General features: G+C 47.0%; 2 protein-coding genes across 9 annotated transcripts in view; one reads left to right on the forward strand and one right to left on the reverse strand.

Annotated features, from left to right (window-relative positions):
* Mcm2 (DNA replication licensing factor Mcm2) overlaps positions 1–7,123 on the forward strand; it is a 30,969-nt gene extending 23,846 nt beyond the window's left edge. Inside the window, exon 19 of the mRNA XM_077640355.1 lies at positions 6,862–7,123. The gene's annotated coding sequence lies outside the window, so the exon portion shown is untranslated. The remainder of the gene's footprint in view (positions 1–6,861) is intronic.
* Grip (Glutamate receptor interacting protein) overlaps positions 1–14,691 on the reverse strand; it is a 121,904-nt gene that overhangs the window by 4,407 nt on the left and 102,806 nt on the right. For 4 of the 8 annotated variants that reach the window (XM_077640354.1, XM_077640352.1, XM_077640348.1 and 1 more), the window contains exons 8-15: positions 13,527–13,671; positions 6,768–6,949; positions 5,054–5,269; positions 3,887–4,088; positions 3,168–3,385; positions 2,387–2,602; positions 1,845–1,989; positions 144–289 (exon numbers count right to left, since the gene is read on the reverse strand). In XM_077640354.1, coding sequence (XP_077496480.1) covers positions 144–289; positions 1,845–1,989; positions 2,387–2,602; positions 3,168–3,385; positions 3,887–4,088; positions 5,054–5,269; positions 6,768–6,949; positions 13,527–13,671 — 1,470 coding nt within the window. Of the gene's footprint in view, positions 1–143; positions 290–1,844; positions 1,990–2,386; positions 2,603–3,167; positions 3,386–3,886; positions 4,122–5,053; positions 5,270–6,767; positions 6,950–13,526; positions 13,672–14,691 lie in introns of all 8 variants that reach the window. The other 4 variants (XM_077640353.1, XM_077640351.1, XM_077640349.1 and 1 more) reach the window with 1 other exon arrangement.

The raw sequence follows: 14,691 nt of genomic DNA on the forward strand, positions 1-14,691 counted from the left end.
AGCCTGAACTTCTCTTCCATGGTGTCAAAGCCGTCATCTGCTACTTTTTCAGGAGGCAGGTATTTGCCTAGCTCACGGAACGCTTCTGTAAAACTGTTTGCACCGCTGTTCAATCAAACAGCTAAGCACAAAAGCTTCTGTACCTTGATTTCTTGGGGACTTGGATATTTTCAGTGTGACAACATCTCCGGAGTTTTGTAGCAGGAGGATAGCCTCGCTTAGTGGCTTTCCACGCAGGCTTTGTCCGTTGATGGCGAGGATTCGGTCACCGACATGTAGTGCTCCCGTCCTGTGGACAGAAGTAATGCAAGCCAGTACAGCAGCTAGAGTAAATTCGCAGATAGTAAAAACATGGGTATGGTCGAGGGAAACTGTGGCCCCATTTGGCCTTCCATAGACAACTGTCGTTTTTGGTTCATAGCAAAGACGTCTTTATTGAAGACACAGTTGTAGTAAAAAAGGCTTTACGAAGCGATGTATTTCTTGCAGAATGACGAAATTGGTGCGCGAAATCTAGGACTTCTCGAACAACAGACATGCTACGATGTAATCGCAATGCCAGTAGTAATAGGCAAATGGATGTCGTTATGGAAGACAGTAAAACGGCGCTTTTTGAGATGGCTTAACCACCAGCCTTGTGAGCTGCTTGACTTTTTGAAGACCTTGGGGTCGTGACGCAAAGTCCGCAGTTTACACGGAAGAGAAAAAAGAAAAGCAAGTTATGAATGTGAAAATGAAATGCGCGGGCCGCTGAGAAAGGAAAGGTGGTAGAAGACCAGAGAGGAGTAGGGACAGGGTAAAAAGAGTGAACGGGTGAAGTATTGGGCAATGGGCACGAAGCAGCGGTGGCAAGAAGCGGAGGCGCAGCGGCACTGCATGGGCTGTTTTGCCGCGCTTGATTGTCTCACGTGCATTTCTTGAACTGCTTTTTAAAAGACACTGAGGTTGTGGAAGATAGTAATGTCACGTTCACGAAAAGTATTGGTTTTCATATAGAATCAAACTCTCATTATATTCTTTGCCACGTTGCATTCATGTAAATAGGGTACTTCCATAAGTATTCGACAAAATCAAAAACATAGTATGAACATCACAACTGAAAATAAATTGGTAGTACATATTGGGATGATTACAGCAGGATGGAAAGTATTGCAAAGTGTTTCTTTCCTAAACTGACACAACTTGTTTAGTAGTGCTGATATAGCAAAAAAATGTTTTGCTGTCCTGAATGACTCTATTATAGAGGGGATCTACTGTAGCAAGAACTGCATCCAGAGTGCGATTTTCATTTCTTTTACTGTAAGATATATCTGTAACATGTTCTGGTTACTTCCTGCTGAGTTTGCCATGGTTTCATTTAAGAACAGTTTCAGTTACTTGTGTTCAGATGGTACATCTGTTCAAATGGAACCTTGATAATGCTCGAAATATGAGAGTTTTCAGCAAACAAAGATCTTCGCGATCCATAATTCCAATCAGCAGCCATATGACACTGATATGCTGTATCGTTTACCGTGAAATTATGTTTTTTTTTTCTTTGTAATTGCGTTGCCATGTAGGCCTTTCAAGCACATAATAGCTGTTTCATGGCCAATATTAGAGAAGTAACGTGAGCACCATGTGTGAGCTTCATTTTCCTCATCCTTGTTTGCTACTCGTCATCATTCTTGGCCTGTTGCTTAAGCAGACATAACTTGAGCATCAATCCCATCATGTGGATGGTGTCTGCTGTGTGAGCAAACAGAATGGAGACAGGTGATGGCTATGGGAATGGAATAAACCTTCACTACTCAGAGTAAGACACAATCTTGAAAAACAGCACAGTATAATGGGATTTGGTTCACCTCTCCGCTAGGCCTCCCTCAGTCAATCCTGATATGATGATGGGGTCAAATGGCTCTTCCGTTCCCGAGATGGTAATTCCCAATGGTCCGCCATGTCTGGCCAACTCCACAGTGAAGATGACGGCTCCCGTTGCGTCTGGTTCCTCTGTGCATAGATTTTTGCATTGCTCGTGCAAGTTTATTCAAATACTAACTATTCGAGCTTTGCTAAGCACAGATAGGCTAGCATGACAAAAGTTTTCAAGAATTTGTAAGTCTTTCTATCCCTTCCATTTTTTTTTTTTTTTGCCTGCCTGGTAATAGTCACAAAGATTGTGCAAAAAAAATTTACCAGCAATCACTTGTGGAATGCTGTAACAAATACACACATCACAGCTTTCATGAAGCAGAAGGTTGATCGCGAGACTGAAGAAATTGCAGCAGCTTATGATGCTTATTGGCAACATATCTGCAAAGTCTCCAAATAAGAGCTCAGATTCCTGTCCAACTTTGTTTTGAATAAAACTTGTTGGTCAGGTTGAGGTCACACGGGGGTGACTAACCGCAGAAAGCTTCGTCCTTGCGTATCCGCAACTTGACGACTTCCTCGGAAGCCTGCAGAATCTGTGCGGCATCTTCAATGGTGCAGTTGTCCATGCGGACTGAATCGATAGCAAGGAGGTGGTCGCCAGGCTGTAGGGTGCCCGTGCGATGTGCCACGCTGCCGTGCTTTATGTCGGAGATCAAGAGGGGCTCACCGGGCCGCCTGTTCTTGGGCGCTTTTAAAGAGAACCAACAGGATTTGTTTCAGTGAATTCAATTCACATTTGTCTCTCTAGATGTATGCACAAAACTGGAACAGGTACCTGAGCAAAAAGCTATTGACTCCGGCTTGACTAGGTGTTTCACTTGTGGCTTATTACTGACAAGCTCACAGTTGACATTTTAGCAACTCACTTAGAGAAACATTTTCAAAGCACATTAAATAATATCGAAGCAACACTAAGAAGTGAGCTTGTATGTCCAGTTTCTGGCTTCTCCATGTACTGAACTGCGAATCGGTGATGGCAACCTAATTTTATGGTCGAGGTTTGTGGATTCAAAGCTGATGCTCGCTAGAAGTGTGTTGAGACAGCAGTGTTAACACAAGACCGTTAAATCATTCGGCCTTCAAGAAATGCCAAGCAGTTTTTTGCACTCTTAGTGTATTCAAGCCATACTATCGTTTCATTTGCTAGTCAGAAATTTGTATGCATTTTGATCTTGATACCACTGATATGCAGACAGTTGAAAGGAGTGTTTACAACAGATGCATAAAGATAAAAGGGATACAAGATTGATTACATGTGATGGTGATTCCGAGACCGGGGCCCTTTTTGGCCAGCTTGACAGTAAAAGTGCCGCTGCTTGGGATGACCGACTCTGCGACGTCAAACTCGATGTCGAGGACCACTCGAGGTCGAGACTGCTGGATAAGCTGGGTGACCTCCTCAACTGACAGGCCCTCAGTCGACTGTCCATTCACAGTGAGGACTCGGTCTCCGATTTGGACGACTCCCGTCCTAGTGGGAAAAGAAATGGCCCGTCACAGTCGTTTTGTTCACTTCACTGTCAAAATTAGCCAAATTTAACCATGCTGTGATTATCTTTTTCCTAATAAATCTCCTAGTTTTTCCCATTTCTGTCATGAAGAGACCATCAGTGATGAAATCCTGGATGTTTTATTCCGACGCTGTCAATGCCTGGGCATTGCAGAAGTAATAGCTGCAGTATGGTATACGGGGTTAACATCCCAATGCTGCATGTGGAGGCTATGAGAACTACTGAAGGTTCTGCATTAATTTTGTCTGCCTGGTGTTCTGTAACATGCATTGACATTGCACAGCACACGGGCATTTTGTATTCTGTCTCCATTGAAATGTGGCCGCTGTGGCAGAGATTCTATCCCGTTACCCTAGGCGTGGCAATTTAACAGCATAGCTACTAATCCACCGTGGCATGTAATTAATGGGAGCAGTACCGTATTTGGTTGCAACAACATAAATGAAAGCAGCTGCATTCACCTCTCGGCTGGTCCCCTCGGATCAATGCTGCTGATTGTCGGCACGGGTGGCAGTGGATCGGAAGCATAGGGGGTGGGGCCCTGCAGGGCGAAGCCAAAGCCCTTGTGGTCGGCGTAGATGATGACCTGGGTGGTCTCGGTGTGGCTCAGCTGGCTCGGCCCAAACAGGCAGGGGGGGACGCCATACACGGACGAAATGGACGCTGCAGGCAGGATGTGTTTGAACAAGAGGCCGGCTACAGAGACACGGTTGAGCAGAGAAAAAACATATGCCAGGTGTCAAAAAAATGATGTGAACTCTGTTTGATTTCTCTAAAAAGCGGGAATTTTTTTTTGTGGCACTAGGTGGACAAGGGGTTTGGTCCGATTGCAAGATATTTGGTATCCAGTTTCTCTGACTTGATAAGCGCAGGTGGAGCAGCAATAGATTGACCTTAGAGCTTCCCTCATGGCTTACGCAACTTTATCCTTTTGTCTGGTGCCATGATGGTGACATTCACTGCAATACTCTGCCGTGGCTTGTCAGGCAGTCGCATGGCATCCACTTAGTGCGCCACCGCACAGTTGCTCATTACTGTGCAACAAGACCATAGGCAGCCCAAACCAGCAGTATCTTTAATGGTCGTCTGGTAGGTTTTTTCTCCCATGGGGGACAGAGAGTGTAAGGGCCATTCACTACAACTGTCATTCTGGGGGTTATCATTTAGAGCACTTTCCTACTGGGTGCAGCAGTAGATTTAAATGGTATGCAATGAAACATTTGTGGCCACACTCGTGTTTTTGTTGGTATCATCGTATGCAGGTGTCAAGTGCATTTGTGGGATCAAGGAATAGAACAGTCTCCTCCAAGCTTTGTTAAAGACACTGAACTGCAAATGCTCGCACATTGCCTTTTTAGCAGGAGCTATGCTGTCATGCTATTGTACCTCCTCTGAACCTCACAGAGAGACTCTTTATCGTTACCTTTGCGGCAGTACGCAGACATGGCTCATGTAATTGAATGCACTGGATGCTTTTCTTTTGGCAGATTTGTCAGTGTTCTTATCGAGATGAACTCTGTTGGATGTTTTCGTCATGCGAAAATAAGCGTCATCAAAAATGGTAGTTCAGTACTGTGCAAGACTGGTCTCTGTGAGCATGTAGCACAATCTCTGCACATATACTGTACCATTTGAAGAGCTCGACAGGTATTCTGGCAGCTGTTTCCTGCTGGGCTTGCCTCTTCGTGATGAAGATGGGGTCGAGGGCACTTGTGGGGGTGGTGGAGGGAGTGGCGGCAACGGACAGCGTCCCTGTGCCGTGGCTGCTGACCGGTTTGAATGGGCCCCCATAGATGACAGGGTGTCATAGCTGGAGGCATAGCCCTGCCCTGCGGCTGCTGCACCTTGAATTTGAAAGAACCCAAAGGAGCAGAACTTCAATTTCTGCACTTTGAAAAAGTTCAGTTCAGTATCTAATAAGAATAGGCGAAACCATTGCAGGAAACGAGTGCTAAGGCTTGACAAGATCTGTGTTGTCTTTTGCATTATAAGCAGGGTGTAAAATAAGGTAAATTCCTAACCTGTTTTTGCATTATGTCTGCATATTATTTTTACTTTTGCCGGGTTCTGCCTCCCTCCCTTTCCTCTGTAATGCCTATATGGGGCTTAAATAAGTGAAATAAATTGAGTATTGGTGTCTGCAATGGGCAATTTCAATTACATGACATGAATGCAGGCAACTTCCAGCATGCCTCGAGGTGCACACGCAACATGTACAGAAATTACAGAATGTTCTGCCTATCACTGAGGTATAGGCTAAAAGTTCTCACATCAGCGTAACTCGAATAGGCAGATTGTGGGTTAAGCTTGTTCTACCAGATGAGCAATTTCCTCCTGAAAAAACTGCTGCACGTGATGTGCAAGAGAATAGGCAAGTGGAAATAAGAGTGTAATTGTTTAGAACTCAGCTACAACATTCTGGGCTTGAACCATTTTTCAGAAGAGCTGCATCTTGGATACCAAGAGTAGCAACGCCAGGGCATATGCTTTCTGACTTGCATTAATGTTATCACAAATGGATTCACAGAATGTTTTGTAGTGAGAGGAAAATGTAATTTTTTTTTGTAGGCTGTTGAGGACAGTGCGTATGTACCAGTTCTTACCCAATAGATTTCATTTCAAAGAATTGACAGCTGCAGCTTATTTACTGTGGTTAGGCTGAAAACTCTCGGTGCTTTTCAGTTAACATCTGTCAATGAATTATGTTTTAAGAGTTTGCCAAATGAATAAGTTCTAGTTAAAAATTAGTTGGGTGCAGTGAATAATACTGATGGTTTAGGTACATTACTCTTAACAATGAGTAGTCTTTTATATATATACCTGGCCACATGTAGTCAAAGATAATCGTACATCTCCACATACCTGATGAATTGCTTCTAAACATTTTATAAGGATGCAAGTTGGCTGCTATAATGTATTCATATGCATCCACACTTACTTCACTGACCCCCCCCCCCCCATTGCTGCCTTTTGCTTTCTAAACATTTTTATCTTTAATGACAGGACTTAATGTATTGAATGCAGTGATAATTACCTTCACTTCATGTATGCACCCATTGTCATAAGTTTATGGAACTTTGGCAAAGACTGTTTGCAAAAAATTCTTTCTTTGCATCTAGAGCAAAATGCGTGAGATGTAAGGCTGCATCAAGTAATTCATGCACTGCATATCTATTTCAGCTGGCATGCAGAGGTGGCAGTGAGATCAAGTTCTTTTTAAAATAATTGCATTCATTATACCCTTAATAGCAGGTGTGCATGTATTAGGTCATAGCCAGTAGCAGCGACATTGGGATAGTATCGGTTGGTAGCTTTACATTAGTTGCACTTGGTTTAACTCACTCCTCTTTGACTGTGAGCTGGGGCATTTCCTAAGAGCCATTTGGCTGATGGGGAGGATCTCCAGTCTGATGATATCTCCGACGGCCATTTTCAGGAGCTGCATGGCCTCTGCTGCAGTCATCTGGTCCACCCGGGTCCCATCAATGGCCAGGAGCTGGTCACCAACATGGAGGGCCCCGCACCTGACATAGAGACCAGACATCAGAAGCCACGTCACTTCTATAATGTCGCACTACCATCATTGCCTTATGTGTACATAGCACTTCTCATTTCAATTTTTAATTCTTTTTTACTTCTTGGCTTTTACTCATATTTTTTTCTGAAAGCTGGATTATTAAAGTGTATTATTGCAGATATTTTTAGATAATCCTGGGTGTACTCTTCTGTAGAACCTAGTGCTTGTGTGGAGGCTGAGTATGCAGAAGCATACAAGTGTCTCCATTCTTCATGGAAAAAAGTACATCTCACTTTGTTCAGCGGTGGTCTGAAATATGTAGCCAAGTCTTGCAACTGCTTACGTCGAACAGTTTTTCAAACTGCCGGCCATTGCCATTTTTTTCTTTATTTTAAGAGTGTACAGTGCATCATTTTGTTTGTGGCAACATTGAATTTGAAATACAGTCTAATCCCGCTTCAGCGAAATCCACGGCACCCGCGAGAAATTTCGTTGAAACAGAAGCTTTGTTGTCGTGAAATCGGGCCACAACATTGACAGATTGGACTGGATAGTTCATAAACAACATTTATTTTACAAAAATTTGTCGCTTTTGGTTTTTCGCTGTTTCGATAACGGCGCCATTGCGATTTTCTTGGCACTCCAAAAATCTTGGAATCGCGTAATAAACGCACCCGCTACATTTGCTAATGAAACTAATGTCTTTTTTTTTTCCCCCAATGTGTTTGAAAGTGCCCCTGCTTTCATCATGTGAGAGCTTATACTTAGACCACGCTGCCTGGAGTCATTGCAGCGTGGACTACGCACGCATGCGCCCGCGTCACTGCGCTTTGGGTACCAGTCACATGCACGTCGAAATCCTTTACATGACGTGCCAGAAATGCAGTTGCTTCGATTGTTCAAAGACATTTTATGTTTTGTGATGCGCAGTACGAACATACTGGCGGAGTGGCATTCTGTTGAGACATCCGGCAAGAACCATCAACACTCGCCGTGGCTGTATTCGGTCAGTGCCAGAGTGCATCAGATGAAGAAAAAAAATAGTTATCGCAATGCTCGACTGTGGCGAAAAAGCAAGGCTAGAGTGGCCTAGCCGGCGCCAGGCTTCTTGCAACAGCGTGCCGCCCACCAGCACGCTGGGTGACAGCGGATCGTTGCGCGCCGCTTGCTCGGTGTCGCTAGGCCTTATGTGCTCCGCAAAGAAGCCTCGGAAAAAGTGCTCTGGAACTAGCCGCCGTTTGTCATAACCGATTTTCGTTGGCACAATTGCTTCACACTGAAATGAATACTGTAGAACTCATTTCCGTTATGCCTTCGTCAGCGAAGCGAGCGAAAAAGTCCAAAGACGCCTTGCACCAAAAACAGCGGTTTGCAAGCGCGGGGTCCGGGCCGTCGGCAAAAACATCGCTGGCAGTCGTGTGCCACATCGCATCTTTATGTGTACGCGACTGCGCATTAATTCCGATTCTCCACGGAATGTCAGCTACGCAACTGAAAGTGCAAATGTGTGTTTGGTACAACCTAACGAGATACGAGCACGTGCGAAAAAAAATCAACCGCTTACTCGGAAAAATTTCGTTGAAGCGGAACCTCGCTCCGAAAATTGTTCGTTGTAGGGAAAAATAATTGCATTGCCTTGTATGGTATCCTCACAGGCAATCGGAAATACTTCGTTGTGGCGGAAATTTCAGTGTCGGGGCATTCGTTATAGTGGGGTTTGACTGAAGTATCCAAAACATACTCTTAAGATGTCATACTATAGTTTTGGTTCAGACATTACTGCCAGCAACAGCTCGATTCTTTCATAAATATTTCAGGGTGCACCTATAGTCATCTCCTTCATTGTGAACAAGAAACTCTTAGCAATTTGAAGACCCACTGCAGTGGCAGTGAATTGGCATGCAGCTGCTGATACCAAGGTCATGGGCTCGACCCTAGCCACGGCGGCCGTAATTGGGTGGAGGCTAAGTACAAAAACGCCCATGTGCTATTCAATGTAATTGCATGTTAGAGATGGCCAGGCAGTATAAATTAATCCGGAGCCCTCCACTATGGTATCCCTCAGTTAAGTTGCCGAGCTGTTGCTCAGGGACCGATCGCGCGCGCACCCCGAAGCCGGTAGCTTGGCCCCCTTGGTTTTGTATGAGTTAGTTTTTTTTTGTCTGGGCTCCTCGAGAGGCCGGCATCCTACTGGTGCCGAAATGGGTTTGTTTTGAGACAAACGTGGCAGATGGCGGCAACGATGGTTAATCGGCAGTGAGGAGGCCCGTCCTTGTAAGGTCGCACTCGGGCCGCAAGACGCGGCCGACGCGCGGACCTCTGGGGTTTCGAGAGGGGGTCGCGTGTAAATTTATTGCTTTCAACAACGGACTGCGTGACGGACCGGCTGCCTCGGAGCGGGCAGCACAAGGGGGGAGCGCGACCAGGGCAGTGCGCGCGGTTCGGACTGGGTGTTCGGTTTCCCTGAGCTTCCACTGGTGTTTGTAGTGATTTTGTGTCTGTGTGCTGTAACCAAGCGGAAATGCGCAACATCTTCGTGGAATTCGCGCAGCGCCCGCGAGACAACAAGAATGTGAGCACCGGCGTGCTATTGGCTCCTTCAGTTTGAACGAAATTGTCCTGATTGGCTCTGAGAAGCGCATTTCCTATTGGTTACAAAATGGGTCCCCAGAATGCTGGGCGAAGGAATTTAAGGGCGAGTTTTTGGCATGAACACGGAATCACCGAACCATCAGAAAACTTCAAGATCAGCACCATCGATCTGTCGATCACCAACATCGGTCGATCAAACATCACCTCATCATTCAAAATTAACTGGCGCAGTCAACAGGATGATTCCAGCGGCTTTCTGCGGAGCGGACACGGGCACTATGGTACACCAGCGGAGGGCGACAGCTTGGTGAGAAGCCCTGCAGTTTTGGCTCGCCATCGCAGCACCTGGGCGCCCGTTGCAGAAGAAGCGAGCGACCTGCTGGCGAGAGGCCTCGTCAGCTGTTGAAAGCGAAGAGAGGACGGCAGCCGAGGAGATTCTTGGACGAGGCCGCTGCAACTCGGCGGAGCAACAAGACCCAAGCCAGAAGCTAATAGAGCAAAGGCCAACTAGGCGGCGTCTGCGGCTGCGGCGGGACAACACCTCTTCGGTGCAGGCGTCCGAGATGGCGAGAGATGCGTCTATACGGACACTGCATGATGACAACACAAAGTGACTCCTGAGCCGGTTCGTGCCGGCGCCCTGTGCGGTCCAAGCGGGGCACCATCCTTCAGGATCGACGTGGGACGACAGAGACGGAGGAATTCAGGTGGACCCTTTTCCTGCTCGCTACGTGTCCATCATGTCGGTCACCACACGATCGCAATCCCAACGCGCAGATGAATCTGGGGGGTTGGAATCAGGGGCTGGAAGCTCACAGAATGTATCTAACTCGGAAGAGCAGCGCACTCCGGAGGAGGGGCAGAGCAGAGCAGCCACGGGCAGCAGTGATGCTGCCATGCGACTCGGGGAACAAGAGCTTGAGATACAGAGGCTGAGACTGGCTGTCGAGTTGAAGCTACTCTGAATGGAATCCAGAACCATCGAAGGTGCAGGTCAAGGAGGTAGGACAAATTTAGGGCAGTACACGGACGAGCTGAGGGCAGTCCTTGCACCGTTGCCCGAATCTGATGAACTTGTGCCTGCATGGTTTAAGACAGCGGAAAGTATGCTCCGGAGCTGTTCAATCCCTGACAACATTTCTGGCCAGGTCATACTCCCCTTTCTGAATGAGAAGGGCCGCCCGCTGGTCACGAACAAGTCAAACGATCGGGTGCTCCCTTATAAAGAAATCGGAGAGCTGGTGCTCACCGAGCTGAAACTCACCCCTGAGGAGTACAAGCGCAGGCTCTATGCGTGCGTTAAGGGCAAAGAAAGCTGGGGTCAGTTCGTAACCAAACTGGAAATTTTGTTGGATTACTACTTGCGTAGTCGAAATATTACAATTTTAGAAGATCTGAGCCAGTTGGTCGCGGACCATGCCAAACATGATGTCAGATGAGCTGCGCGCATATGTTCTGCAACACGAAACAGGAGAGTGGTTTAAGCCCACAAAGACTGCTCAGCTTGCGGAAAAGTTTGAGGAGAGTAGAGTTGTTCACTGCCCAAGAACGGTAGATGCGCCGAACGAAATATATGGCCAGCCGCGAGAGGCAGGCAGCCAATCATGGGGCGGCGAGCAAAGAAACGAACGCCGACCTGCACTGAAGTGCTTTGGGTGCGGGGGCTTCGGTCATATGCAGCGGAACTGTCCGCAGGCTAGATCAAAAGGAGTAGCAGGTCAGGAGTCTGGCAGGGAGGCCCAGCTGTCATCAAGATTTACAGCGAGGGCAGCTTGTGAGCTGGAGGCGGGGACAGAGACCGGGGCAAGTAAGCCAGCTCAGGACTGTAGACTGACTTGGGTGGAGCTGATCTCTGGTGTGTGCTCGTTCAAGGCTTGCCTGGACTCGGGTGCAGATATAACGGTACTGAGGAAGGAGGTTGTCTCTGATAACGTCAAAGCGCAAGGCGTGGGAAAGGTGCAGCTGCGCGGCGCGTTCGGCCACACGGTCCCAGCTGATCTCATGTATGTTCCCCTGAGTTTGGTCACGAGAGACAGCAGCTCCAACCCCCAAACATTCAAACTCTGTCGTTACTAATGAGCTGGCTGAGGGAGTGGACGCGTTACTGACCTCCGATGCTTTCGAGGGGCTGAATAGAGTACAGAAGGACGCTGTCAAGTTCGCTGATAGAATAACAAAGGCAGAGAGTGAAACCGCGCTTCACGAGGACAGCGAAAATGCTGCGTCCGTACGAGAGTTCAGCAACGGAGAAGTCCTGGGTACAGGCCAGCACTGAAGATGCAACCTAAATGGATGGGCCCAGCTAAGGTTAAAGAGCGAAAGCGGCTGGACAGTTATGTCCTCCAGTTCAGATGCTCTTTCGAGGCTGGATAGCGACATTGGAAGCTGAAAGAAAGAGAAAGGAGTACCCCTGTGGCAGCAGGTTACACAAGTGCAAGAGCTAACTCGTGTGGTAGCGATCGACATGGCGGACTGAGTGCTAGCAGGACAGGGTCCTGCCTTGATATGTGTGAGCGTGATTCACTCTGGTTCATTATTCCTCGTTTAGTTTGGCATGTCGGTGGAATTCGCTGTATTTGTATGCTTCAAGTTAAACAGTGGTTACTTGGGACCATGAGTCAATTCTCTGTAGTATTTCATCGCACTGTACGAATGCCTAAAAATTGTTGTGTCGCATTTGCGTGTATGTGTTCGTACGAAAACTAACGTGACTATTGTTAAGACGTAAGTTGGTTTTGTTAGATGTGGTAGTTGTGTGTATCATTGATGTGCTTTTCGGTATGTTTTGTTTCGTACGTCCCTCCGCAATTTTTATTTTTGTAACATGATTCATGTTGTGCGTACAGCAAGTGTACGCACGACCTTCTCGGTAAGGAGGAGTTAAGTTGCCGACCTGTTGCTCAAGGACCGATCACGCGTGCACCCCGAAGCCGGTAGCTTGGCCCCCGTGGTTTTGTATGAGTTAGTTTTTTTGCGGGGCCCCTCGAGAAGCCACCATCCCGGCACCGCCGAAATGGGTTTGTTTTGAGACAAACGCGGCAGATGCGGCAACGACGGTTAACCGCCAGTGAGGAGGCCCGTTCTTGTGAGGTCGCACTCGGGCCGCAAGACGCGGCCGACGCGCGGACCCCTGGGGTTTCGAGGGGGGGGGTCGCGTGTAAATTTATTGCTTTCAACAGCGGACTGCGTGACGGACCGGGTGCCTCGGAGCGAGCAGCAGAAGGGGGAAGCACGACCAGGGCAGTGCGCGCGGTTTGGACTGGGTGTTCGGTTTCCCTGAGCTTCCGCTGGCGTTTTTAGTGATTTTCTGTGTGTGTGCTGTAACCAAGCGGAAATGCGCACCATCTTCATGGAATTCGCGCAGCGCCCGCGAGACAACAAGAACGTGAGCACCAGCGTGCTATTGGCTCCTTCAGTTTGAACGAAATTGTCCTGATTGGCTCTGAGAAGCGCATTTCCTATTGGTTACAAAAAGGGTCCCCAGAATGCTGGGTGAAGTGATTTAAGGGCGAGTTTTTGGTGCTAACACGGGGATCGGAGGGCAGGTCGCCTGTGAGTGCCCGTGCAATAAAGAGATAGTGTCCCGAAGAAGTTGTCCAGTCTGTTCCGCAATGTGTCGCCGTATCACCGAACCATAAGAAGACTTCAAGATCAGCACCGTCGATCGATCAAACATCACCTCGTCATTCAAAATTAACTCCCTCCTAGCCCATGTGTTGCTTGGAACATTAAACCTCGAAATTTACAATTTAATGCTTCTTGATTTCATCGCCTAATGCTTGACTGACTAATGCTTGACTTCTTTAGGGTGACTGGCTTCAGCTGGGGCAACTTCAGAAATGTTTCAAAATACCACACTTCATGCATTGCTCATCTATTGAACTGTGGTATCTCTGATGGTCTTTGCATGCATGGAGTTGTGCCATGTAGCATCATTAATTTATTGCTCTCTTTCTATTTTCTTATTTGAATTTGAAGGAGCGAGTGTCAACCTTTCAGCGATGCTTGCTTGCTTAATACTGTCGAAAACGATCGCTCCTTCTCCATGCGGAACTTGGGTCAGTGTGGCTCCAAGCTGCGCTCCTGGTGTTTTGTCGATCTCCACCAGCAGGGGTCCTGACGCATTTCGTACAGCATCTGTATGCATGGAGAAAAATGCAGGTTCATTGCACTGTATGGGTGCTCCTGATTTAACTGCAATATAAAAAAATCGCCTCTTAGTTTAAAGGGACACTGAGGACAAGTCGATTTAGTTTCTCTTTGTAGTAAAATCAGTTCTATGGTTCTGAGGGAGTATGTTGATGTTTGTTCAGCAGTAGAAAACTTGCTTATTGCTGAGAAACGTGCATTACAATATTTTTCCACTACTCTATTCAAGCTCGCGACGCTTATGCCAAAAAGAAATAGGAGGCATTGATGAGTTAATGCCCTTGTATGCGAAATTTGCCATTGTCAATTTTACATTCATAGACTCCTGGGAGTCCTCATACCATTCCTGGCACAGTGGTGCAACGCTTAAGTGATGTGCCACTGCCGTGCGAATGGCGGGTGCTGCCACCGGTGGGCTTGTGTGACCCACGTTGCTCTTCCAGAGCGACCAGTCATTAATGTAATTGCCAGCTGCCATGGTGGTCAGTTTGCTCACAATCTGGTGGGCAGGTTGTGGTGACTCCACAAGGTCACGTGAACTAGGCGGCCCTCTTAAGTTGCTTCTGCGGGGATTTTTCACTCGCAGCGTCACCACCGCCGGATTTTTTTGCAGAATGGCAGCCTTAACGCTGTTGCATTAAAATGACTGCATGATCACCATTTGAATGAATCTGTGCCAAAAAAACTGTGCTGACACAATTCAGTTTACTTGTGAAATTAGCCGGTGATGACGACACCTGTACTTGAGTCTTTGGCTTTTTTTTTTGCTTATAGAAGCTCCAATTTCTGTTACACTGTTATCTTTGTCAGTGGAATATAGTAATCTGTAGACAAAGCTGAACTTATATTTGTGCTCAATGTCCTTCTAAACATGGCTTCAAGCAAAGTGAGCTGTTGGTCTTTTTTGTGTGTGGCTGTGTGAATAATAGGATATTCAGTGGATATTATAGCACACATATTTACATTTATGCTTTTGAAACACCCAACAATAGTCGAGTAGTGCAGACT

Source organism: Amblyomma americanum, chromosome 10, assembly GCF_052857255.1.
Source record: "Amblyomma americanum isolate KBUSLIRL-KWMA chromosome 10, ASM5285725v1, whole genome shotgun sequence".
Lineage (NCBI taxonomy): Eukaryota > Metazoa > Arthropoda > Arachnida > Ixodida > Ixodidae > Amblyomma > Amblyomma americanum.